General features: G+C 43.9%; 1 protein-coding gene across 2 annotated transcripts; it reads left to right on the plus strand.

Annotated features, from left to right (window-relative positions):
* Nucleotides 1–11,889: 11,889 nt before the first annotated feature.
* Nucleotides 11,890–23,397, plus strand: ube2z (ubiquitin-conjugating enzyme E2Z). 2 transcript variants are annotated; one of them, XR_012950376.1, is made up of 8 exons: nt 11,890–12,480; nt 13,164–13,236; nt 15,518–15,705; nt 15,871–15,982; nt 18,815–18,927; nt 19,120–19,210; nt 20,619–22,227; nt 22,405–23,397. XR_012950376.1 is itself a non-coding variant. In XM_076083043.1 (7 exons), the coding sequence occupies exons 1-7, from the start codon at nt 12,023–12,025 to the stop codon at nt 20,799–20,801; spliced, it is 1,218 nt and encodes a 405-aa protein (XP_075939158.1). In that variant the 5' UTR covers nt 11,890–12,022; the 3' UTR covers nt 20,802–23,397. The 2 variants fall into 2 exon arrangements, 1 of the variants encoding a protein (XP_075939158.1); XM_076083043.1 differs by having other exon boundaries at nt 20,619–23,397.
* Nucleotides 23,398–23,608: the final 211 nt, after the last annotated feature.

Genomic DNA, 23,608 nt, shown 5'->3' on the forward strand with positions numbered 1-23,608 from the left:
AAAGGTAACAGATAAAGGGAAAATAACAGAGGCCCCAGAACCGAGCCCTGCGGTACGCCACAAGACAGTGGAGAGGTAACGGACACAAAATCACCCACAGAGACATTAAAACTTCTGTCATTGAGGTAAGATGTGAACCAGTCTAGCGCTATGCCAGATATGCCCACCCAATCACGTAGCCTCTTAATCAGGATGTTATGGTCTACAGTGTCAAATGCAGAACTGAGGTCCAGAAGAACGAACACAGAGCAGTCACCTGCATCAGAACACATGAGCATGTCATTTGAAACCCTCAGGAGAGCGGTTTCAGTAGAGTGTTGTCTGCGAAACCCAGACTGGAATTCGTCGTACATGTTGTGCCTCTCCAGTGCAGCAGTAAGTTGTTTGGCCACCACTTTCTCTACAATTTTGGACAGGAAAGGCAGTTTTGATATGGGCCTGTAGTTCATAGGCAATGCCGGATCTAAGTTTGGTTTCTTTAATATAGGCTGGATAGTGGCATGTTTAAAATAGGAAGGGACAATTCCTGTAGACAATGAGGAATTGACAGTAGATGTTACTGCAGGGCCAATAATTAGCAGAACTTTCTTAAATAGAGAGGATGGTATTATATCCAGAGGGCAAGATGATGGCTTTGTTTTGTTAATTAAGTCCATCAGGTCATGAAGGCTGATAGGCTTGAAAGAGTCCAGAACAGTAGGAGATTGCGAGGAGCTACATGTAGATGAACAAATCCCAGGCTGAATGCCAGACCTAATAGCTGTTACCTTATCATTGAAATAGGTAAGGAATTTGTTGCAATCGTCAACAGAACAGCATGGTAATGTAGAGACAGACGGTGAAACAATTCTCTTAATTGTGTCAAACAAAATCTTGGGATTTCTCTTTGAGGAAGAGATTAAGTTGGCAAAATAAGCAGTTCTAGCTTCCTTTACTCCAGCATTAAAGGAAACTCTGAGGTCTTTGAGATATGAGCGATGCACTTCTAGCCCAGTGGCTTTCCATAGCCGCTCTGTCCTGCGACACTTCCGTCTCAAGCTGCAGACAGCGTCTGTCATCCACAGAGAAGTGTTGTAGGCAGCCCTAGTCCTTTCCTTAAGGGGTGCCACTTTATCCAGCAAAGTGGTGCAATGTTCATTAAAAGACTGTATCAAGAGTTCAACATCATTGAGATTTGTATTAATATCACAGCAGAAGTGCATAGAGAACTGATCAGCTGTACGCTGAGTAATAATGCGGGAGTGGAATGTTTGTTTCAGACACAAGGGGTCAGCATTGACAGAAAGATCAAAGAAAATACATTTATGGTCACTGATCAGTAGGTCCTCACAACGGGTATTATCAATATCAAGACCCAGGGAGAACACAAGGTCCAAGGTGTGACCACCCCTGTGAGTGGCGCCAGAAACATGTTGCGTGAAATTAAAAGATTCAGTAATATTGAGAAACTCAGTGGCACTGCAGTCTGTGGTATCATTGATATGCAAATTGAAATCACCAACCAGAAGCACTTTGTCTAGCTTGATAATAGAGGTGAGAAAGTCTGTGAACTCTGACAAAAACTGACCTGCAGGACCTGGAGGTCGGTAAATTAAAAAACAGTAAAACGGCTTTAGCCGGCCCACTTTAGTCAGCTGTAGTTCAAAAGTAGCATAGGATTCTGTGCTCCCCAATTGGCAGGAAAACTGATTCTTCCAGACCACGGCGAGGCCTCCACCGCGGCCTGTCAAACGCGGTGTCCCAACATAAGAACAGTCCACAGGGCAGAGTTCATTGAAATGGATGCATTCCATATTCCTTTGCCAGGTTTCAGTCAGAAATAAAAAAGCCAAATTATGACTTGTGAACAAGTCATTTAAAATGTGAGCCTTGTTTGTTACAGAGCGTGCATTAATCAGACACATTTTGATGGGGGAAGACACTGTGTCGTCATCAGCACAGGAAGCTTTGGGGGTATGTGCAATAGGACGGATCACTCGTGCAACACCTCGAACCCGACCATAACTAGGGCGTGAGCGCGAGTCTGTGATTCTCACGGGAATGTTCATGGGTCGTGGAGTGGAAGTTGCGGTAGAGGCTAGGGAGAGAGTAGTTGGAGACTCTCCATGCCGCCAGGGGGAGCTAGTGTTGCTTGTAGGGGATGAATGCGGCTGATGAATGAACGTAGAGGAGGAGTGACAGGGGACAGGACAGGGGATCCAGGATCATGTGTGCCAGGTGTAAACAGTCAATCATGTGGATAGGAGTGAACAGTGTACTGAATATTGGCTGTTAGTACTTCAGCGCCAGCTTTGTTCAAGTGTAAACCGTCTCTTGCGTAGAGGCTGGGACGATTCCAAAACAAGTTAAAGTTGTTGTTGGACATGTGGTCTGATAAACTATTTTAAAGTCTTGACATATCTCTGGCAATACAGCAAGCACTTGAATGTTAGCAATGGAGTATACCAACATCAGTAATGTACAACAAAGGTTTCTTGTGATATTAAATTCACATTTTTTTGCAATTTCTTCAGATCAGCAGGCACCTGTCAATCATGTGCTTCGATAACTGAATATTGACAGATTGGCTCACAGTGTCCCTTTGTTACAAATCTGCTTTATTTGGAGAAAAGTCACAAAGCAAAAATGATCTTTTAGGTTTTTTATTTGACTCAAGTTGTACCTGGGCTTATATTGTTCGCTTAATGACGTTTACCCAACTTAACGATGAAACGGTTGAAGGGTTTTACATGAGCTAGAAGACTTATCTAAATGTAAATCTAATCGTCTAGTATCAAAATGTACTTTCATGTCTTTACCTGTTATTTTAGAAGGACCCCTCTTCCATGTTTTGAATGTTTTAGCCTGTTAAATACAAATTAAAGTTAAGCTTTTCCTTCTGTATGCCATGAAAAAACATTTGTGGAGTCATGTAACCTGACTGGCACTGAATTAAGGCGTAGACTATTTACACTACAAATCTAATTATATTACAGTATTGGTGGTTATACCAGATTCTGTCTCTCATAAGTTTAGTTTAGGACTTAATATTGTGCAGGTCTTTACAGTGAAAAGTTACTGCTCTGGATGTCCCAACGCACAAGATCAATTTTGGTATTCAAGGCCTCCATAAAAAAATACAAAAAAGGGTGTTTAGGATGCTTGATGTTAACAATCTTACCACACGGTGCAGCAACTAACTCAAACTTAAACAGGTATGTTTTGTAAATCCTGTTAGATAGATTCACAGTAGTAACGGGTGGAGAAGGGACCCTTGGGTGCTGTCAATATGGAGGGGAGTTCAACATCGTTCACTAGCATATACTATACCCACATTGTAACAATATAAAGCTGGTTGAAAACTAACAGGTTATTCCCAGACCCGCTGTCTGACATCAGCAGGTCTGTGGCTTAGTTTCTCGATTTCAGCTCAGCCTTCAACACAATCTCCCCCATGAAACTGATTGGTAAATGTAGCACTCTGGGCTTGAGACCTTCACTCTGCAGCTTCACTCTGCAGCTGGCTAATAGACTTCCTCACCAGGCAGTTCGGATTGGCAGCCAAACGTCATGTGCTTGTAGACCAGAAATGCATACATGGAGTTGCTCTGCTAAAGGGCAAACACAGACGTTCACTCGTTGTTGCTGTTCAAAGTTTAAGAAATGTAAATATTCATTCGCCAGAGTGTGACTCACAGATGCAGGTTTCATTCCCTCAGGCTCTCTCCCCCTGAGCCATGACGTCGGCCAGTAACGGGGGTTATCCTCTCATGTAGACAGGCTGTTGGCCTGTCTGAATTCTGGACTTAAAAGAGGCGTAGGTTTGTTGGCGGCCGGTCTAGCAACAATTTAGCATTTATAAATCCAGATGATCGGTAGGCGGAGATCTCCAATTTTCCCATTGTAACAAGATTAGTGATAACCTAACAATATTAATATGAAGTTCCTGTTGGAATAACTTTATATTTTGTGCACACAGATTAAAAGAAGTATCTTTTAATAGTTATCGTTTGGTGTGCAATATTCCCTCAGGATTTGAAAGTAATTTGTAACAATGTACATCTACAGGATGCGCCTCAGAAAGATCCACGTATCCAATGAAATGAATAGTTTGACATTCTTGTTGGGAAACTGTTAGTCTGGCTCGGTCCAAAGGTATCGAAATCAGCCAACAACACCTCTAAAGGTCACTAATGTGTATCCTGTCTGTACAATGTTTATGCTAAGCTAACTTAGCCGGCTGCTGGCTCTAGATGCCCGTTTACCTTACAGATGGGATCTTATCAAACTGTAAACATGGAAGGGACAAGAAAGCAAATGTGCACGTCTCCCTAAATGTTCTATTATTTAGATGAGAGAGTTTCAACTACTTCATTCGCAACGAGCAAGCTACTTTTTTTTTTCAGTTCATAGGCTGATCCAAAAGCACACCCACAGAAACCCTTCATGTATAAATAACCAGAAGATGTGGCCCAGAAGGGACTCACGGTGGGTCAGAACTGGTTTCCCAATCTGAGCAAACCAAAATGGAGAGAACACTGAGAACTGGTGCAATACGTGACCTTTTCTCTGCATGGCGGTTCACCCTCCATCTTGCCTCAAAACGCATTCATGTGTGAAGGCCTGTGTATTAATCCCACGTGTTGGTTTAATCATAACTCGTGTGGTGTTTTAAACGAGTTCAATCTTGGAAATGCAGTGATTTTCAATTCAGCGTTGGCATACAAACCTCTCACTCTGACATTTTTGGGTCGACAATATTTTGAACTCTTGAAGCTTTGTGTCCACCCTGCAAGACACAGATGCCTGACCTTTTTATGTTGTTGCTGCAGTGAAGGTACCTTAATCAGCCGTTTGTCTGACCGTGCTCCTCCCCCCCCCCCCCCCCCACAGGAACCCCTCCCTGAAGCAGCAGCTCTTCTCCTACGCCATCCTGGGTTTCGCTCTGTCTGAGGCTATGGGTCTCTTCTGTCTGATGGTGGCGTTCCTCATCCTCTTCGCCATGTAAAACCTGGATAACGCTACCACGGCTCCGCTCCCATCACTTCCCCCTTCCTCCCAGTCTACTCTTCCTTCCCTCCTCCCTGCCTCTCTTCCTTCCATCTGGAGAGGGAGGGAGGGAGGGGGGTGTGTTCCTCAACGGTAACTCTGAATGAGCTGATGGGGTATTCCAAAAGGAAATATATATATATATCTATATATATATATATCTATATATATCTATATCTATATATATCTATATATATAGATATCTATATAGATATATATAGATATCTATATAGATATATATAGATATCTATATAGATATATATAGATATCTATATATATATATATATATAGATATCTATATAGATATATATAGATATCTATAGATATCTATATATATATATTTTCACATCTGAGGTTAACCAACCTCCAATCGTACTTTTTTTTTTTTTGTTTTTTTTTTTGTTTTGTTTTTTTGTTCCTAAGCTTATTTTTGTTTTTCAAAAGTTTTATGTAAGACCTCCCTTCAGTTGAAATCTGTCCAAAATAAATGGTTGGGATAACTAAGAGAACAGTCTGTAGTGTTTTTATTTTTGTTTGGTTTTTATTGCCAAGAAAATGAACGGTTGAAAGGTTCCTCTTTGACCTACTGTAGAAAAGTGATTATCGACTGTGGCAAGAGAACTGAATTTAGGCGTATCCTGAAGGAAATGACCGTTGCTATGTCACTGATATTTACATATGGGTATTTGATTTATGGAGGTCAAAACTGGAGAGGACTGACTCCAAAGTGAAATCTCTGGATTGAAACAGTGAAGTGGACCTAACGAGAGCAGGTGGTTTAAAGTGAATTTAAGGTTAAAACCTTATTTTATTCATCTACAAATGCATGAAATAAATCTACATATGGTGCACTAACATAACATGAAAAGTATGAATTGATTGATGTCCACACCACACTTTTAATTTTTTAGCCCACCAGGTGTAGTGTTGATTAAAAAAATATATAGATAAACATACAGTTCTTTTTAACAGTATAATGCACTGCATGCAAACAAACTATCGACTATAATGAACATACTATGTATTGATGCTACATAATAATTAAATTTATTTATAGAGTGCTTTTCACAGACAAAAAAATCAAAGTGCTTTAACAGAGCAGAAATTTTAAAGCATAAAAAAACAAAGTGACCATAGGGTCAATAAATTACATACACGGAGAAAAAATAAAAATAAATTTAAAACATATTTTAAGAGCAGGTCTAGGACATGGGTTTTTACTCAAACGCCAGCCTAAAAAAGGTGGGTTTTGAGCTGTTTTTTTAAAAGTATTCACAGAATCTGCGAGGCGTAGAGTCTCGGGCAGAGCATTCCACAGCCTCGGTGCCACTGCCTCAAAGGCTCGGTCACCACGGGTCTTAAATCGTGTGCGTGGAACTGACAGAAGACCTAGAGCGTTTGACCCGAGAGTGCGGGCGGGTGAATATGGGTGAAGTAGATCAGCTACATAAGTAGGAACCTGACCGTGAAGTGCTCTGTAAGTGATGGTGAGAATTTTGAAGTGTATCCTAAATGCTACAGGGAGCCAGTGGAGAGATCGGAGTACGGGGGTGATGTGAGACTGTCGATTTGTCCTGGTGAGTAATCTGGCGGCAGCGTTTTGGATTACCTGCAGATGGTTAAGAGCAGATACACTGAGTGATGTGAAAAGTGAGTTACAGTAGTCAATGCGAGAGGAGATAAATGTGTGTATGATCATCTCTAGTTCAGGTGTTGATACTACAGATCTCAGTTTACTGATATTTCTTAGATGGAATAAACATGATCTGGACAGCTGCTTAACATGGGGGTCAAATGACATGGATCGATCAAAGAAAATCCCTAGATTGCGCAGGTTGCAATGGGCAACAGAGGAGAGTGGAGCAATACTCTGCCTGATCATGGGGACAAACTCATCTGGAGCAATAACTAGGACCTCCGTCTTAGTGTCGTTGAGTTGTAAGCAGTTTTCTGCAGTCCAGTCTCTGATGGCATCGACACAGTCCAGGAGCCTAGTTAATGTGAAGGCCTCGCTGGGTTTGAATGACAGATGGAGTTGGATATCATCTGCATATAAATGATAGGACACATAACTTTGTATAATCGGTCCCAAAGGTAACAGATAAAGGGAAAATAACAGAGGCCCCAGAACCGAGCCCTGCGGTACGCCACAAGACAGTGGAGAGGTAACGGACACAAAATCACCCACAGAGACATTAAAACTTCTGTCATTGAGGTAAGATGTGAACCAGTCTAGCGCTATGCCAGATATGCCCACCCAATCACGTAGCCTCTTAATCAGGATGTTATGGTCTACAGTGTCAAATGCAGAACTGAGGTCCAGAAGAACGAACACAGAGCAGTCACCTGCATCAGAACACATGAGCATGTCATTTGAAACCCTCAGGAGAGCGGTTTCAGTAGAGTGTTGTCTGCGAAACCCAGACTGGAATTCGTCGTACATGTTGTGCCTCTCCAGTGCAGCAGTAAGTTGTTTGGCCACCACTTTCTCTACAATTTTGGACAGGAAAGGCAGTTTTGATATGGGCCTGTAGTTCATAGGCAATGCCGGATCTAAGTTTGGTTTCTTTAATATAGGCTGGATAGTGGCATGTTTAAAATAGGAAGGGACAATTCCTGTAGACAATGAGGAATTGACAGTAGATGTTACTGCAGGGCCAATAATTAGCAGAACTTTCTTAAATAGAGAGGATGGTATTATATCCAGAGGGCAAGATGATGGCTTTGTTTTGTTAATTAAGTCCATCAGGTCATGAAGGCTGATAGGCTTGAAAGAGTCCAGAACAGTAGGAGATTGCGAGGAGCTACATGTAGATGAACAAATCCCAGGCTGAATGCCAGACCTAATAGCTGTTACCTTATCATTGAAATAGGTAAGGAATTTGTTGCAATCGTCAACAGAACAGCATGGTAATGTAGAGACAGACGGTGAAACAATTCTCTTAATTGTGTCAAACAAAATCTTGGGATTTCTCTTTGAGGAAGAGATTAAGTTGGCAAAATAAGCAGTTCTAGCTTCCTTTACTCCAGCATTAAAGGAAACTCTGAGGTCTTTGAGATATGAGCGATGCACTTCTAGCCCAGTGGCTTTCCATAGCCGCTCTGTCCTGCGACACTTCCGTCTCAAGCTGCAGACAGCGTCTGTCATCCACAGAGAAGTGTTGTAGGCAGCCCTAGTCCTTTCCTTAAGGGGTGCCACTTTATCCAGCAAAGTGGTGCAATGTTCATTAAAAGACTGTATCAAGAGTTCAACATCATTGAGATTTGTATTAATATCACAGCAGAAGTGCATAGAGAACTGATCAGCTGTACGCTGAGTAATAATGCGGGAGTGGAATGTTTGTTTCAGACACAAGGGGTCAGCATTGACAGAAAGATCAAAGAAAATACATTTATGGTCACTGATCAGTAGGTCCTCACAACGGGTATTATCAATATCAAGACCCAGGGAGAACACAAGGTCCAAGGTGTGACCACCCCTGTGAGTGGCGCCAGAAACATGTTGCGTGAAATTAAAAGATTCAGTAATATTGAGAAACTCAGTGGCACTGCAGTCTGTGGTATCATTGATATGCAAATTGAAATCACCAACCAGAAGCACTTTGTCTAGCTTGATAATAGAGGTGAGAAAGTCTGTGAACTCTGACAAAAACTGACCTGCAGGACCTGGAGGTCGGTAAATTAAAAAACAGTAAAACGGCTTTAGCCGGCCCACTTTAGTCAGCTGTAGTTCAAAAGTAGCATAGGATTCTGTGCTCCCCAATTGGCAGGAAAACTGATTCTTCCAGACCACGGCGAGGCCTCCACCGCGGCCTGTCAAACGCGGTGTCCCAACATAAGAACAGTCCACAGGGCAGAGTTCATTGAAATGGATGCATTCCATATTCCTTTGCCAGGTTTCAGTCAGAAATAAAAAAGCCAAATTATGACTTGTGAACAAGTCATTTAAAATGTGAGCCTTGTTTGTTACAGAGCGTGCATTAATCAGACACATTTTGATGGGGGAAGACACTGTGTCGTCATCAGCACAGGAAGCTTTGGGGGTATGTGCAATAGGACGGATCACTCGTGCAACACCTCGAACCCGACCATAACTAGGGCGTGAGCGCGAGTCTGTGATTCTCACGGGAATGTTCATGGGTCGTGGAGTGGAAGTTGCGGTAGAGGCTAGGGAGAGAGTAGTTGGAGACTCTCCATGCCGCCAGGGGGAGCTAGTGTTGCTTGTAGGGGATGAATGCGGCTGATGAATGAACGTAGAGGAGGAGTGACAGGGGACAGGACAGGGGATCCAGGATCATGTGTGCCAGGTGTAAACAGTCAATCATGTGGATAGGAGTGAACAGTGTACTGAATATTGGCTGTTAGTACTTCAGCGCCAGCTTTGTTCAAGTGTAAACCGTCTCTTGCGTAGAGGCTGGGACGATTCCAAAACAAGTTAAAGTTGTTGTTGGACATGTGGTCTGATAAACTATTTTAAAGTCTTGACATATCTCTGGCAATACAGCAAGCACTTGAATGTTAGCAATGGAGTATACCAACATCAGTAATGTACAACAAAGGTTTCTTGTGATATTAAATTCACATTTTTTTGCAATTTCTTCAGATCAGCAGGCACCTGTCAATCATGTGCTTCGATAACTGAATATTGACAGATTGGCTCACAGTGTCCCTTTGTTACAAATCTGCTTTATTTGGAGAAAAGTCACAAAGCAAAAATGATCTTTTAGGTTTTTTATTTGACTCAAGTTGTACCTGGGCTTATATTGTTCGCTTAATGACGTTTACCCAACTTAACGATGAAACGGTTGAAGGGTTTTACATGAGCTAGAAGACTTATCTAAATGTAAATCTAATCGTCTAGTATCAAAATGTACTTTCATGTCTTTACCTGTTATTTTAGAAGGACCCCTCTTCCATGTTTTGAATGTTTTAGCCTGTTAAATACAAATTAAAGTTAAGCTTTTCCTTCTGTATGCCATGAAAAAACATTTGTGGAGTCATGTAACCTGACTGGCACTGAATTAAGGCGTAGACTATTTACACTACAAATCTAATTATATTACAGTATTGGTGGTTATACCAGATTCTGTCTCTCATAAGTTTAGTTTAGGACTTAATATTGTGCAGGTCTTTACAGTGAAAAGTTACTGCTCTGGATGTCCCAACGCACAAGATCAATTTTGGTATTCAAGGCCTCCATAAAAAAATACAAAAAAGGGTGTTTAGGATGCTTGATGTTAACAATCTTACCACACGGTGCAGCAACTAACTCAAACTTAAACAGGTATGTTTTGTAAATCCTGTTAGATAGATTCACAGTAGTAACGGGTGGAGAAGGGACCCTTGGGTGCTGTCAATATGGAGGGGAGTTCAACATCGTTCACTAGCATATACTATACCCACATTGTAACAATATAAAGCTGGTTGAAAACTAACAGGTTATTCCCAGACCCGCTGTCTGACATCAGCAGGTCTGTGGCTTAGTTTCTCGATTTCAGCTCAGCCTTCAACACAATCTCCCCCATGAAACTGATTGGTAAATGTAGCACTCTGGGCTTGAGACCTTCACTCTGCAGCTTCACTCTGCAGCTGGCTAATAGACTTCCTCACCAGGCAGTTCGGATTGGCAGCCAAACCTCCTCCACTCTGGTGTTGAACACCGGAGCCCCCCAGGGCCGTGTGCTCAGCCCTCTCCTGTTCACACTGCACACCCATGACTGCTACCCCAAACATGAAGAGAACTCTGTTGTGAAGTTGGCAGATGACACTACCGTCATCGGCCGGGTTACACACAACAATGAGACTTCATTGGGAGAGGGAAATAACAACCTTACAGAGTGGAGGTCAGAGAACAACCTGCTGCACAACGTCAGTAAAACCAAGATAGCTTATTGTTGATTTTAGAAAAAAGGAGGCGAAGACGCACGCAAAATTCCTGTGCCAAGTTCTTGTCCACATTTACAGAGGAGCAATAGAAAGCATCCTGACTGCAAACAGTACAAACTGGTATGGGATGTGCACGGCGGGTGATTAAAACCGCTCAGAACATCATTGGTACCCATCTACTGAGCATCAGTGGCATTGGTGAGAAGAGGAGCCTGGGAAGAGCTAAGGGGATATTAAAGGACAAAAACCCACAACAGCCACAACCTGTTCACCTGCTTCCGTCTGGAAAGAGGTACAGAAGTATCAGCTACCGAACCACCTTCAAAACACCTTATTTCCTCTGGCTGTGATTAATTCATTAATGGGATTAATCAACTAATTATTCATCCTCCACCCTACATATGTAATATATATATATACTTTTTTTAACCTATGTAGCAAATTGGGACTACAGTCTAAATATCGTTGTGCAACCAAATAAAAACCTTGTAACCTTGAAAACTATATAAAAAATAATTTTAATTGATTCAAAGTTTTTTTCCTCCATAAATATTTTTGATTTAATAATGAAATGCTTAATTTTCATTGTGCCACTTTTAAATGCGTAGAGGACTTTTATTTTGAAGTTCCCAGCGGATGTCCCGTTTTTTATCATTTCAGCGCAGCTTAACTGGTGAGAAATCAGATCGTGAAGTTGCGTTGAGGTAATGGAGTGGAGGGGATGTGGTCGATTCCAAACCCAAATATTCGGACACCATATTGATTTAAGCCGATAACAACGGACAGTGAGTCGGCTTCATACGCCTTGGGAAGGGGGACGAGGTCATTTTGCCGACGACTTCATACTTTTTTGGAGGCCTCGGGGAAAACACATAACGTTAAGCTAACGATAAGTAGCCACTATGTCGTGGGAAGAAATGCCGTGTTTTCTGGCCTCGCCTCTGAGCTCACCTCAATCCCGCTCGCCTGCTCTCTGATCCCGCTGGTCAACAAAAACAAGCAGAGGTAACTTCGCACTCAGCTGCCCGATGCAGCTAGCAGCTAGCAGCTAGCATTATACATTAGTAAACACCGACGGTTTTACTCAGCGCTCGTTAGCTTGCGAGTCATGGCAGACAGCTTCGGAGAGCAGTCCAGTGGCGGTGCCCATGGCTTAGGCGTTACCGGACAGGGTAGCGGAGCTTCGCTGCTGCCGACTTTGGCCAACTCTTTACCGGTGGGACACCCGGCAACCAGCGGTGCTCACACCAGCTCCAACCCGGCCTCCCCACCTCCCGCTGCGGCCGCGCAAAGTGGCCTCACCGCTCTGGTGCCCCCCATGTCCGGTGTCCCCGCTACCACAGCCGGTTTTGGCAACTCATTCACCCCCGGCTCCTTACTGCCGGTCGTGGCCGTGTCTCCATCTGTACACGCCTCCTCGGTTCTTCCCGGTGTTGGGCTCGGGCTCGGCGGGGTGGCAGGAGCGGACCTTCTGTCCCACATCCACGCCACTTCCTGGGACCCGACCCTCAGCACGGACTGGGACAACGAGAAGGCTTCCCAGCAGTGCATCCTGAGGATAAAGAGGTGGGCCTAATGAAAACAGTCACTGTCACAGTTGTATAGCTTCAGGTTATGTTCAGACCTAAAATCCCAATGAGGTGAGTACAAATCGAAAGTGGAAGTTTTGCATAAAGTGTTCTACCATCACTGGAAAGATATGGGTTCTTAACAAATGACCGGAAACGTAAGTAGTTACTGTAATTTAGACTACAATATGCAGAACATATGATTGCGAGAGATGTCAGGGTCATCACTTTAGTGTGTTTAACCATGGAAAACACATTTCATTTATTTATTATTTTTCACTGTTGCAATATTCCACTTCCCCCGTGTGTTGTTTAGCCAAGTAGATAGTTTGGGGTTTACCTGGTACAGAAGATAATACTCAGATCTCTGGAACTACTTTCCACCAAAGAAAATATCCCCAGAACAATGTTTACAGGAAGGTTGTGGGTAGGCCAGGGACACACGGGATGGATTATTTGTTGTCGTCTATTTTATTTTTTAGTTGCACCGTACGCTTTTTTTTTCTTTTTCTTTTTTCTTTATAATCTAGTCATTACTTGACACTGTCCTTATTCATGCCTATATAGCATATTGAATGAAATGATCTCTGTTGCAGATCTCTGCTGAAAGTAAGATTATCTCCATCTCTAGTGTCCTTCCTAAAACCTCATCTTTCTCCCTCTGTCCGTCTGTCTCTGCAGGGATATCATGTCCATCTACAAGGAACCTCCACCAGGGATGTTTGTCGTCCCCGATCCTCAAGACATGACCAAGGTAAAAAAGGCTATGACCCCGTTTACACTCGTCATTTCAAATCGTCTTGTGTGGAGATAAAAATCTAAAGGAGGTTTAATACACTGAGCCACGCACAGATGTCCCCCCTTGGACCAAATCTGATAGCTGAGCGGGTTGGTTTTGCTGCTCTACTCCAGTCCAGAAGGCGCTAATGTACCGGAAGCTGTTTGGTAACCGCCATAGACTGTGTATAGAAGTGGACGTAGTCAGCGTGACGTCCCCCGTTGGTTTGTGGACTGCCGTCTCCATGTTGTGTTTTTCGCAAGCAATGAACGGGAGTTAACATATTTGGAAAGCAAAGGAGTGACGTAGAGACGCCGTATATGGTAGCGGCAGTGACTTGTCAATCACAATAAGAGAGAGCAACAGAGGAGGGAACCCTCTCCCAGGATGGACAGACGTGCAATAGATGTCATTTGTACAGAATTCCGGCAAGAATGCGCTGAGACTGCAATCCGACCGTAACTGTTTTTGGTATCCGATAGTTGTCCTATCTGGGCCGAGACGCTACTTTGATTAATGGATCGTTCTATTTGATTCTCAGGAGCCTGATCCGACTACGAATACCACAGTCCCAGAGGCGGAATAGTGTGGCTATGAAACATTGCATTCGGGCTATATGGGGTTTGCTGAATGTCTGATGTTACATGGAATTGCTTGGTTTTCCCCAATAATTCATGATTTATGGCCTGTTTTGGTTTAAATACCAGCCTATTAATAATACTGTTAATACAATTTGAAATCAAATCAATCTCCATAGTGTGCGTGATTAAATCTCTGCGTGGACTAAGTTGCACTATCCAAATTTGCGGGACCATCGGAGGAATGCTACTGTTAAAAAATCAAAGAATGCATTTATTAATCGTAGCGTTCACAGCACTGTCGGAGCACTAATTATTACTTTAATTATTACAGCCGGGGACAGTCGCTGGCTGCTTCAACTAAGAGAAGCTGGCTTTGATAATCACTTTCAGCACAGATGGAGCAGACACCAGCCTGATATCTGCCACCTGTCTACATGGCAGCGACACACAGAATACAGTTGAATCCACTCGTTCCATTGTGCACACGCTGTAATATTGTGTGCCGGTATGCGTATTAGTTTCACACCCTGACATGGGGCTTCTGGTCCAACACGAGTCTAACCCAGACCGGGAACCACCATTGACAAAAGGGGGAAGGAGAGACGTTTTTAAGTCGTGGAACTGCTGAACCCTGATGTTTTCATTGGTACATTTCTTCCTCACAGGCAGGGGGGGGGGGCTCTGATGTGGATGTTATCAGTTGAGTTCTAGGTCAGATTATCTTCATCCCCAAGCATCCATCGCTCCCTTTTGTGCACCTCCTCATGATTGCCGGCCTTTGAAGCAGGTTTTACTTAGTGGCCAAAAGGTGGAATTACAATTTTCGGGTCAGTCACCTGATGCCGACGGACCACAAAATCTGTTTTCCCATAGACTTGGATTGATAAAGAGACGTGTGTAACTCAGAGGATCACCTCCCTGCTCAAATGCATGAATAGCCCTTACTTAAACATCAGTTGTATATATACCTATCCCTGCTAAAAACATTTTGGTTTTCTTTCTTTCTGAATCTCTATTGGAGGAGGTGAAGTCATTATTCACTACTATAGGGCAGGTAGTTTCTTCCCCTCATGGCTTAATTCTGGTAATATTACAGCTTTATATTTAACTTCTCAGAGAATGCTGATCTGTGTATGGGTTTATGAAGGAATGCATTCATTTATCATAGGGTGCTAAATAGATGCACATACTGTATAAAGAGGTCATATTTGAAAGCACCACAGAATGCCTGAGCCTTGCTGCATTATAATCTGTTGTATGTAAATATAGATAAATGGATAAATGCTGCCTGAATTTGGTGTTTTAATTAATATACATTACATTTCCTCCACAATTTGGCTCATAATAATTCACCAGATTGACTGACAGACTCAGAAATATATAATTTTATTCACACGGCTTTTTTGCTCCCTGGGAAACTAATGACAATATTCCAACTATCCAGATGAATCAAATCTAATATTTGGCAATTAATGACATGTTTTTGTAATGATATAACTTCTAACTTATATAGAAATACTAATCATTAATATTCAGGGTAGCCAAGGGGAGCCTCCCATTTTAATTGATGGGGGCAGTAATGGATCTTGTCAGTGGATAGGGGGCGCTGGCCCCAAACAAGGTGGAGACCCACTGCTCTAAGCCGCCTCCTTTCTGTCCCCTCGTTTCCTGTGCAGATCCACGCCCTGATCACGGGGCCGTTCGACACGCCATACGAGGGCGGCTTCTTCCTCTTCCTGTTCCGCTGCCCCCCCGACTACCCCATCCACCCACCGCGGGTCAAGCTCATCACCACCGGACACAACACCGTCCGCTTCAACCCCAACTTCTACCGCAACGGCAAGGTCTGCCTCAGCATCCTGGGGTGAGTCGCATGCTCGTCTCTCATTTGGTTGTATTTGTCTGCACAGGGACCCGTTTAGGATGGTGGGAGACAGTTAGTGTTTCTGTCTTAGAGTTATAAACTACCGTATGTGTGTGTGTGTGTGTGTGTGTGTGTGTGTGTGTGTGTGTCTGTGTGTGTGTGTAGGACATGGACAGGCCCAGCATGGAGCCCAGCCCAGAGTATTTCATCTGTCCTCATCTCCATCCAGTCTCTGATGACGGAGAACCCCTATCACAATGAACCTGGCTTTGAACAGGTACTCTGTCTGTCTGTGTACCTGTTTTACTCAGACAGTTACTGAACCAAAGTACTTTTCAGTGACTCATTGATTTTATTTCCCACGTAGCGAGTGAGTGGATTCCGCCTGCAGTAAACAGGCGAGCTCACAATCAACGTAGATACGGTTAATAGGTTCACAACAAGCATACAGTGTGACTTAAACAGCTGTCTATGCTTCACCAAACGCAACAGCAATATACTTACGCGGTTGGTGTCAGTCAGTCGCGCGTCAGTGCGGATTGATACAGTTAATATCATGGAAGCGTATCTGTTCTGTGAGACGTACGAGTGACTGACGTCGAAAAGGCTTCCAAAAAAGCTTTTAGTTGGGATGGTTAGGTGTTGGGTGCAGGCCTTTAGTTGGGATGGTTAGGGGTTGTGTTGGGTGCAGGCCTTTAGTTGGGATGGTTAGGGGTTGTGTTGGGTGCAGGCCTTTAGTTGGGATGGTTAGGGGTTGTGTTGGGTGCAGGTCTTTAGTTGGGATGGTTAGGGGTGGTGTTGGGTGCAGGCCTTTAGTTGGGATGGTTAGGGGTTGTGTTGGGTGCAGGCCTTTAGTTGGGATGGTTAGGTGTTGGATGCAGGCCTTTAGTTGGGATGGTTAGGGATTGTGTTGGGTGCAGGCCTTTAGTTGGGATGGTTAGGGGTTGTGTTGGGTGCAGGCCTTTAGTTGGGATGGTTAGGTGTTGGGTGCAGGCCTTTAGTTGGGATGGTTAGGTGTTGGGTGCAGGCCTTTAGTTGGGATGGTTAGGGGTTGTGTTGGGTGCAGGTCTTTAGTTGGGATGGTTAGGGGTGGTGTTGGGTGCAGGCCTTTAGTTGCGATGGTTAGGTGTTGGGTGCAAGCCTTTAGTTGGGATGGTTAGGTGTTGGGTGCAGGCCTTTAGTTGGGATGGTTAGGTGTTGGGTGCAGGCCTTTAGTTGGGATGGTTAGGTGTTAGGTGCAGGCCTTTAGTTGGGATGGTTAGGTGTTGGGTGCAGGCCTTTAGTTGGGATGGTTAGGGGTGGTGTTGGGTGCAGGTCTTTAGTTGGGATGGTTAGGGGTGGTGTTGGGTGCAGGCCTTTAGTTGGGATGGTTAGGGGTGGTGTTGGGTGCAGGCCTTTAGTTGGGATGGTTAGGTGTTTGGTGCAAGCCTTTAGTTGGGATGGTTAGGTGTTGGGTGCAGGCCTTTAGTTGGGATGGTTAGGTATTGGGTGCAGGCCTTTATTTGGGATGGTTAGGTGTTGGGTGCAGGCCTTTAGTTGGGATGGTTAGGGGTTGTGTTGGGTGCAGGCCTTTAATTGGGATGGTTAGGAGTGGTGTTGGGTGCAGGCCTTTAGTTGGGATGGTTAGGGGTGGTGTTGGGTGCAGGCCTTTAGTTGGGATGGTTAGGGGTGGTGTTGGGTGCAGGCCTTTAGTTGGGATGGTTAGGGGTGGTGTTGGGTGCAGGCCTTTAGTTGGGATGGTTAGGGGTTGTGTTGGGTGCAGGCCTTTAGTTGGGATGGTTAATACTCTGCTCTTGCTTTGTACAGGTAAGCTTAGCAGATGAACCAGGAAGCCGTAGTTTAGTGGAGGGCTTTTAGTGAGGATCTTTCTTTTCTTTGTAAAATTGTGGAAACCTATGAATATGGCCTTACAAACTGCCCATATACATGAATATGTAATCTTACATTTAGCATAAACCATCATGCAAGAGGAAATAAGCAGTCATTATCCTGAGGTTTGCCTGACAAGTAAGCTAATTTTAACATTAATGAAGAAATGCTAATCGCGATTAGCATCTATGACTATAAGACAAATGTTAGACTAAAACTGCAAAAACACAGAGAATATATCGCAGAGATATAAAGTAGTAAAGTAACTGCAGCATGTCCTCAGTACGTCAAGAGAGGAGGGATGAATACAAGAACAACAATGCAATCACGTTCTACACCACTAGGTGTCTCTGATGCAACATGTATAATTGTGGGTAATGGACCAGGGCATGAATTACATCTGTGTCCTCACAAAGATAGAAGTACCAGATCGTGTGTGTCGGGCGCTGCTGGGGGAGGCGTACTGCGCGGAGACGGCAGCCTCAAAATCGCTGCCGATATGGGGAGACGGCTTACAGATGTGACCTTTTGATGTACGGCTACACTCTCACACACAAGAGGGAAGAGGAGAGGAGGCATCATGACACGTCCTGTTAGGGAAAACAAACCTGTCTGAGTCAACAATTAATTAACGTTGCTGTAACCTTCAAAATGTAACGTTATTGAATAAGTGTAAAACGTTTTCCCCAATCTCCCCACATTGGACTTCAGTCTGACGGCCTTGATGTGAAGTAATATGCGGACCTGATCTACATGGTGGAGGGATGTGTCGTTCACTCTAGCTACCGTTAGCCCAGCTGCTGGAAACAGATGCTCACAGGGACACTCTGACGTTATCTGTCCACCTACTGCCCACCGCTAAAATTACAATATGCTGAGACCAGGGGGAGTGCCGCAGATACGCTTAATCACGTTGTGTTGATAAAGCAGCTGCTTCTGTTCAAGATGCTAGTTTAGCGTTAGCACGAGCCTCCGATAGCTAAACCTAGCACAGCGCACCAAACAAAACATTTGTGGAATTTTCTCAACTTGAACAGGACTGTCTCAGCAGTGGGAACGAGAGGAGAACACGTTGTGATGTGGTTTGTTACATTTCTGGAGGAGAAAGATGTAAACATGACAAACTTATTTAGCTTCTTACTTAGTTTCTGGACACACAAATCCCATATGATCACTTCCAGTTCGGACAGTCTGTCTTAAAGATCTGATTTGAGAATCAAATTTGATTTGTGTCTTTCAGGAGCGCCACCCAGGGGACAGTAAGAACTACAACGAGTGCATCCGCCATGAAACCATGAGGGTGGCTGTGTGTGACATGCTGGAGGGCAAAGTCCCGTGTCCTGAAGCTCTGTGGTGAGACCCAACGAAGCTGCTCAACCAAGCCTTGTTTCTCTTCTTCTTCCATCTCTCACTCCTCGTGTGTGTGTGTGTGTGTGTGTGTGTGTGTGTGTGTGTGTGTGTGTGTGTGTGTGTGTGTGTGTGTGTGTGTGTGTGTGTGTGTGTGTGTGTGTGTGTGTGTGTGTGTGTGTGTGTGTGTGTGTGTAGGAGTGTGATGGAGAAGTCCTTCCTAGAGTACTATGATTTCTACGAGGGCGTCTGCAAGGAGAGACTGCATTTACAGGGACAGAACATGCAGGTGACTATATTTCCTGTTATTTCTAATCCATGCACATCTATATTTTAAATTGTCCGTTTGTAGATCAGTTGTCATGATGTGTTTAGCGATTTAAGGAAATCCTTTTTTTGAAACTGGACAATAACTAAAATAGTCTCAAACAGCTATCATTTGTATTATTATAAGATATGAAAACTGTTACTAATCTAACTCATTATACCCCAAGATATCTTTAAATAGTTTTTAACTCGGCTGTATACTACTTACTGTGTACTTTACTTCTGAGGAGAACATTGTACTAATACATTTATCTGACGGAGTGATGTTGCAGATTTAGATTTTACTCACAAAATCTGTATAGTTAAATATGATAAATTATTATTCATTTAACTCTCCAGCTTTATTAATTGAAAGCTCGACGTTGATCCGACATTGAGTGAATGTAAGGACATTGTGCCGTCATGGCTTCATAGTTGCGCTGAGGAGCTCAGAATTTAATGTTTTTCACAGGATCTGGTGAAAGTAAACAGTTTATTTGGGCCGGAATTTTAAATGAAACCTGTAGAATGAAATGTTTTTGATAAAATATCACAATTTTAAGCCTAATTTTGGTTGCGTTTTCTGATGGAAGCGTTCGTCACACATGATGTGTTGAAGGAAATCCGACGATTATGACAGTTTTTACATCTTCTGGCTGTGATAAACGCAGTAGTTTTGGTGGTTGTTTTGGCCCGGCTGACCCATTAAGCAGACTTCAGTGAACCCGTAGTGTGGACAGTCTGCTGGTAGAATCGTGCTCAATCGCTCGGCGAGGTTCATTGTCAATAAATTTGTTGTTGTTGGGAGCAGGATAAAGCTGACAGATGTCCCACACAAGTCTTTATTCTTACCTCCTGGCCGGATGGCCCCTCGGTGACCGGACAGTAGACAAGAAACGTCTCAAAATAACTCTAAATGGACCATAAGTTACTAAATGAACATCATGCTGTATTGAAGAAGACTTGAAACTAGAGATTGAGACCATAAACTCATGTTTACAATGTTTACTGAGGTAATAAATCAAGAGAGAAGTAGAGTCATTTTCTCACAGACTTCTATACAACCAGAGGAGTCGCCCCTCTCTGGTATTTCAGGTGTCGTTGATGTCGTCTTTATTGCCACCTACGGCGAGTCGTTTTAGTGTAGACAATTTTTGTTTAAAACGTCGAGGAATATATCCATTTAAAGATAAGTCTCAGTACGTGTAAAACGGCTTAATACAGAAAATGAATACGGATGTTTTCCCTGATGTGAACGGATGCAGATGGACGGTTACACCCTTTACTGCAGCCTACTCATCAGGACAAATGCATGGTCCATTAAAAGCTCTATCTCTGAGGGACACGCATGCCCAAACTCGGCTCACCTCTCTGGGGTTTTTTCTGCCCAGGACCCGTTCGGGGAGAAGCGAGGCCGCTTCGACTACCAGGGTCTGCTGGCTCGCCTCAGCGCTACCCACAGGCGGGTACGCGAGAAGAGCCTGGCAGAGGACGAGCACAACGACGAGGACTCAGACTCGGACACCAGCTCCACGGGGACGGACCCCGACAGCCAGGGCAGCTCCCAGCCCTGACTCCCCCAGACAGTGCTGGACTCAGAGCCGGGCCAAGAACTTAAGGAAAAAGGGCCCTTTTGAGAGAGAGAGAGAGAGAGAGAGAGAGAGAGAGAGAGAGAGAGAGAGAGAGAGAGAGAGAGAGAGAGAGAGAGAGAGAGAGAGAGAGAGAGAGAGAGAGAGAGAGAGAGAGAGAGAGAGAGAGAGAGAGAGAGAGAGAGAGAGAGAGAGAGAGAGAGAGAGAGAGAGAGAGAGAGATGCGCTACTTGTGTAGCTAACCAGCTGTCATGTTGATGTCCTGTTTGATAGAAAACAAACAGCCTGATAGATGTTGGCTCGAGCCTTTGAATGCAGATATTGCAGCGTTCTAGAGGCGTTTGCTCCACCGTGACCCACGAGCCCAGTCAGTTTCTTTCACATACTCCGTACTTAGGAAAGACTGTCTGATGGGGATCGGGTCCTGGGACTACATCCTGGGGAAAAAAGGACCTTTTAACAAGCAGAGCGTAGTTGGACAAAGAGCCGAGGTCGAGGACTCCATCATCAGGCCACTTAAAACATCAGCAGCAGAGTTCCTGTGTGTTACACAACAAGTTCTGCTTCGCTTTCGGTTCTAATCGTGCTGTTGAGTCGACGGTAAACCTGTTAACCAGAAAAGAAGCTGTGAGAGAGAAATGTCACCTCTCATTGACCTTTATCCCCCTTTGTGTTGTGCTGTTCTCTCATTGTTGTGCTGAAACTAATGCTTCATTTCTGCAGCATGGAGGGTGCATTGTTTATTTGGAAACCCTGCCGTTCATTGGGTCGCTGGCTCTGGTGGTTCCGGACCATCCTGCTAGCTCTAGCTACATCCGCCCCGGGGCTCTGGGGGGGGAAGGAATGGAGGCAAAAGTAACTTTCCATTCTAATGCTTCGTACGCGTGTATGCACAGAAGGTAAATCAAGCCTCTTCCGCTTTAGTATCGCTTTCTACATCGATTGATTTCATACTTTGAGATTTTGTTCAAAAGAAACCGATACTCCGGTTATCCGTAGACCTACAGAGAGCTGCAGGAATGACCTACAACCTAGACATGAGTCAGCATTTTCTGCACTTCCTGTTCCCTCCTCTCAAAGCCAATGGGCTTTTCTTAATCTTAAAATGCCCGAAATAAGGTCTGTGAGATTTTTCCGTTTTGTTCTACGATACGAAATACATCAATAAATATCCCTCTCGTGATTTTTGAATCTGTTCTGCGTCTTAAAAACAGGTGGAAGCTGACAAACGTCTATACGAGAACACTAGTCCTCCTTTAGCTTAGTGGTGGTGACGCAGAGTCATGTGATGTAGTGGCGTAGTTCCTTTTATTGCCCAATGTTAGCTTTTTACTTCTGGCGACTGCAATCACGCTTTGAAAATCATAAAAGTGGTGTTCCTTTGTGAAGATTATATTGCTGAACAAAACGAGTAAGTATCATCAACACTTATTTTCTGCAATAAATAATAAAATCAATTCTATTTTATTTTTTGTTGTTGAGGAAACCAGAGCGATTGCTAACTTCCCCGTCTACAAAAATACATCATCACTTATTTTGCGCTCTATATTCATTTGTTGTTTTCCGGTGCGTGCTTTTCCATCTGCAGCCCGCCAGCTTTCACTCGCCAACAAGAGGACGTAACAATGAGCGGACTCGCTGACGGTGTGATCACAGAGGGAGCAGGGTGCTGTGAGCGGAGAAAACACTCCAGAAGGACAGGTTTTATCAAGTCCATCGTGATACAGCTCGCCTCTCTCCGTCTGAAAGTGACCAGATCCACATACTAGCACCTGCGAAGCTCACTAACTAACGCACTATATCTCCTCTGTTTAAAATGACATTCTACAGGGATTATGCGCCACGCTACACAACCCACCGATAAAACCATCGGCCGCTTTTAAAAATGTTGGTTGTTGCGCTGATTAAACAAACAAGACATGACGTGTTAATAAGTGAGCACTAGAGGTGCCGGTAGAAGGACATTGTCACCTTTTAGACCGTGGCAGGCTAAGCTAAGCTAGCTGATACATGAGTGCTATCAATGTTCACATTAACCTCTCCGCCAGAAAGGGAATAAAAATAACACATGACACCATTCTCGTACGCTTTTTTCTAACAATCGTTTCAACAAGGGGTCGGACAGATATTGTCTTTCGTTGTCGTGTTTGCTTCCTGCCGTCCTCCAGTGTTTAGCTCTCCACAGCCATGTGGATGAAGAGAGGAGCGCTTCGCTTCTGCTGTCCTGTCCAAACCCCCGGTCCACCTGGCAGAGGTTTTACGTTGGAATGGGATTACTAAAGTAGGGCATTCCTTTTTATTTGTTTTATTATGTTCTAGAATGGTTCTATACTCTCGTCTCCCAGCAGAGTACATGTGATCGCCAAAACCTCCATTGCATCAAACGTTCCCCAGCGTGGAAGTGAAGCGATGGTATCCCTGTGTTGGTTTGTGTTGTGTTTGTGCTTACAGCGGGTTCTTCTGTGGCTCTGTAAAAAGCCTGGATTACTGACAGAAGTGATCGTTTCCAGGTCTGAGAAAATGTCGGTATTGTGCAGAAATTCTGGAAAAGTACAGAATAAAATGTTGTTCAGTCCTGATACATGTGACTCTTCTTTTATTTGTTCTTGTTGTTCTTGTAGCTGTACACCCACTGTCATGTGATACAAAAAGAAGTTAGCCAGCACTAGCTTTTAGTTTCATTCCACAGTTTATTTTATTTAAAAGCTGAAGCAGCACAGTGGGAATCTAACAGCTTTTCATTTGGACCCTCATCAACTGGGGTGGCATGGAGTTTGTCACTGTGGCCTTCT

The sequence above is a fragment of the Anarhichas minor genome, unplaced genomic scaffold (assembly GCF_050575085.1).
Source record: "Anarhichas minor isolate MPS153535 unplaced genomic scaffold, ASM5057508v1 ptg000116l, whole genome shotgun sequence".
NCBI lineage: Eukaryota > Metazoa > Chordata > Actinopteri > Perciformes > Anarhichadidae > Anarhichas > Anarhichas minor.

Bases quoted from the DNA above. Each gene is read 5' to 3' on its own strand.
- ube2z (XM_076083043.1), top strand. From the start codon at position 12,023: ATGGCAGACAGCTTCGGAGAGCAGTCCAGTGGCGGTGCCCATGGCTTA. The intron at 15,706-15,870 runs GTGAGTCGCATG...GTGTGTGTGTAG, and splicing joins GTCTGCCTCAGCATCCTGGG to GACATGGACAGGCCCAGCAT. The intron at 15,983-18,814 runs GTACTCTGTCTG...TGTGTCTTTCAG, and splicing joins ATGAACCTGGCTTTGAACAG to GAGCGCCACCCAGGGGACAG.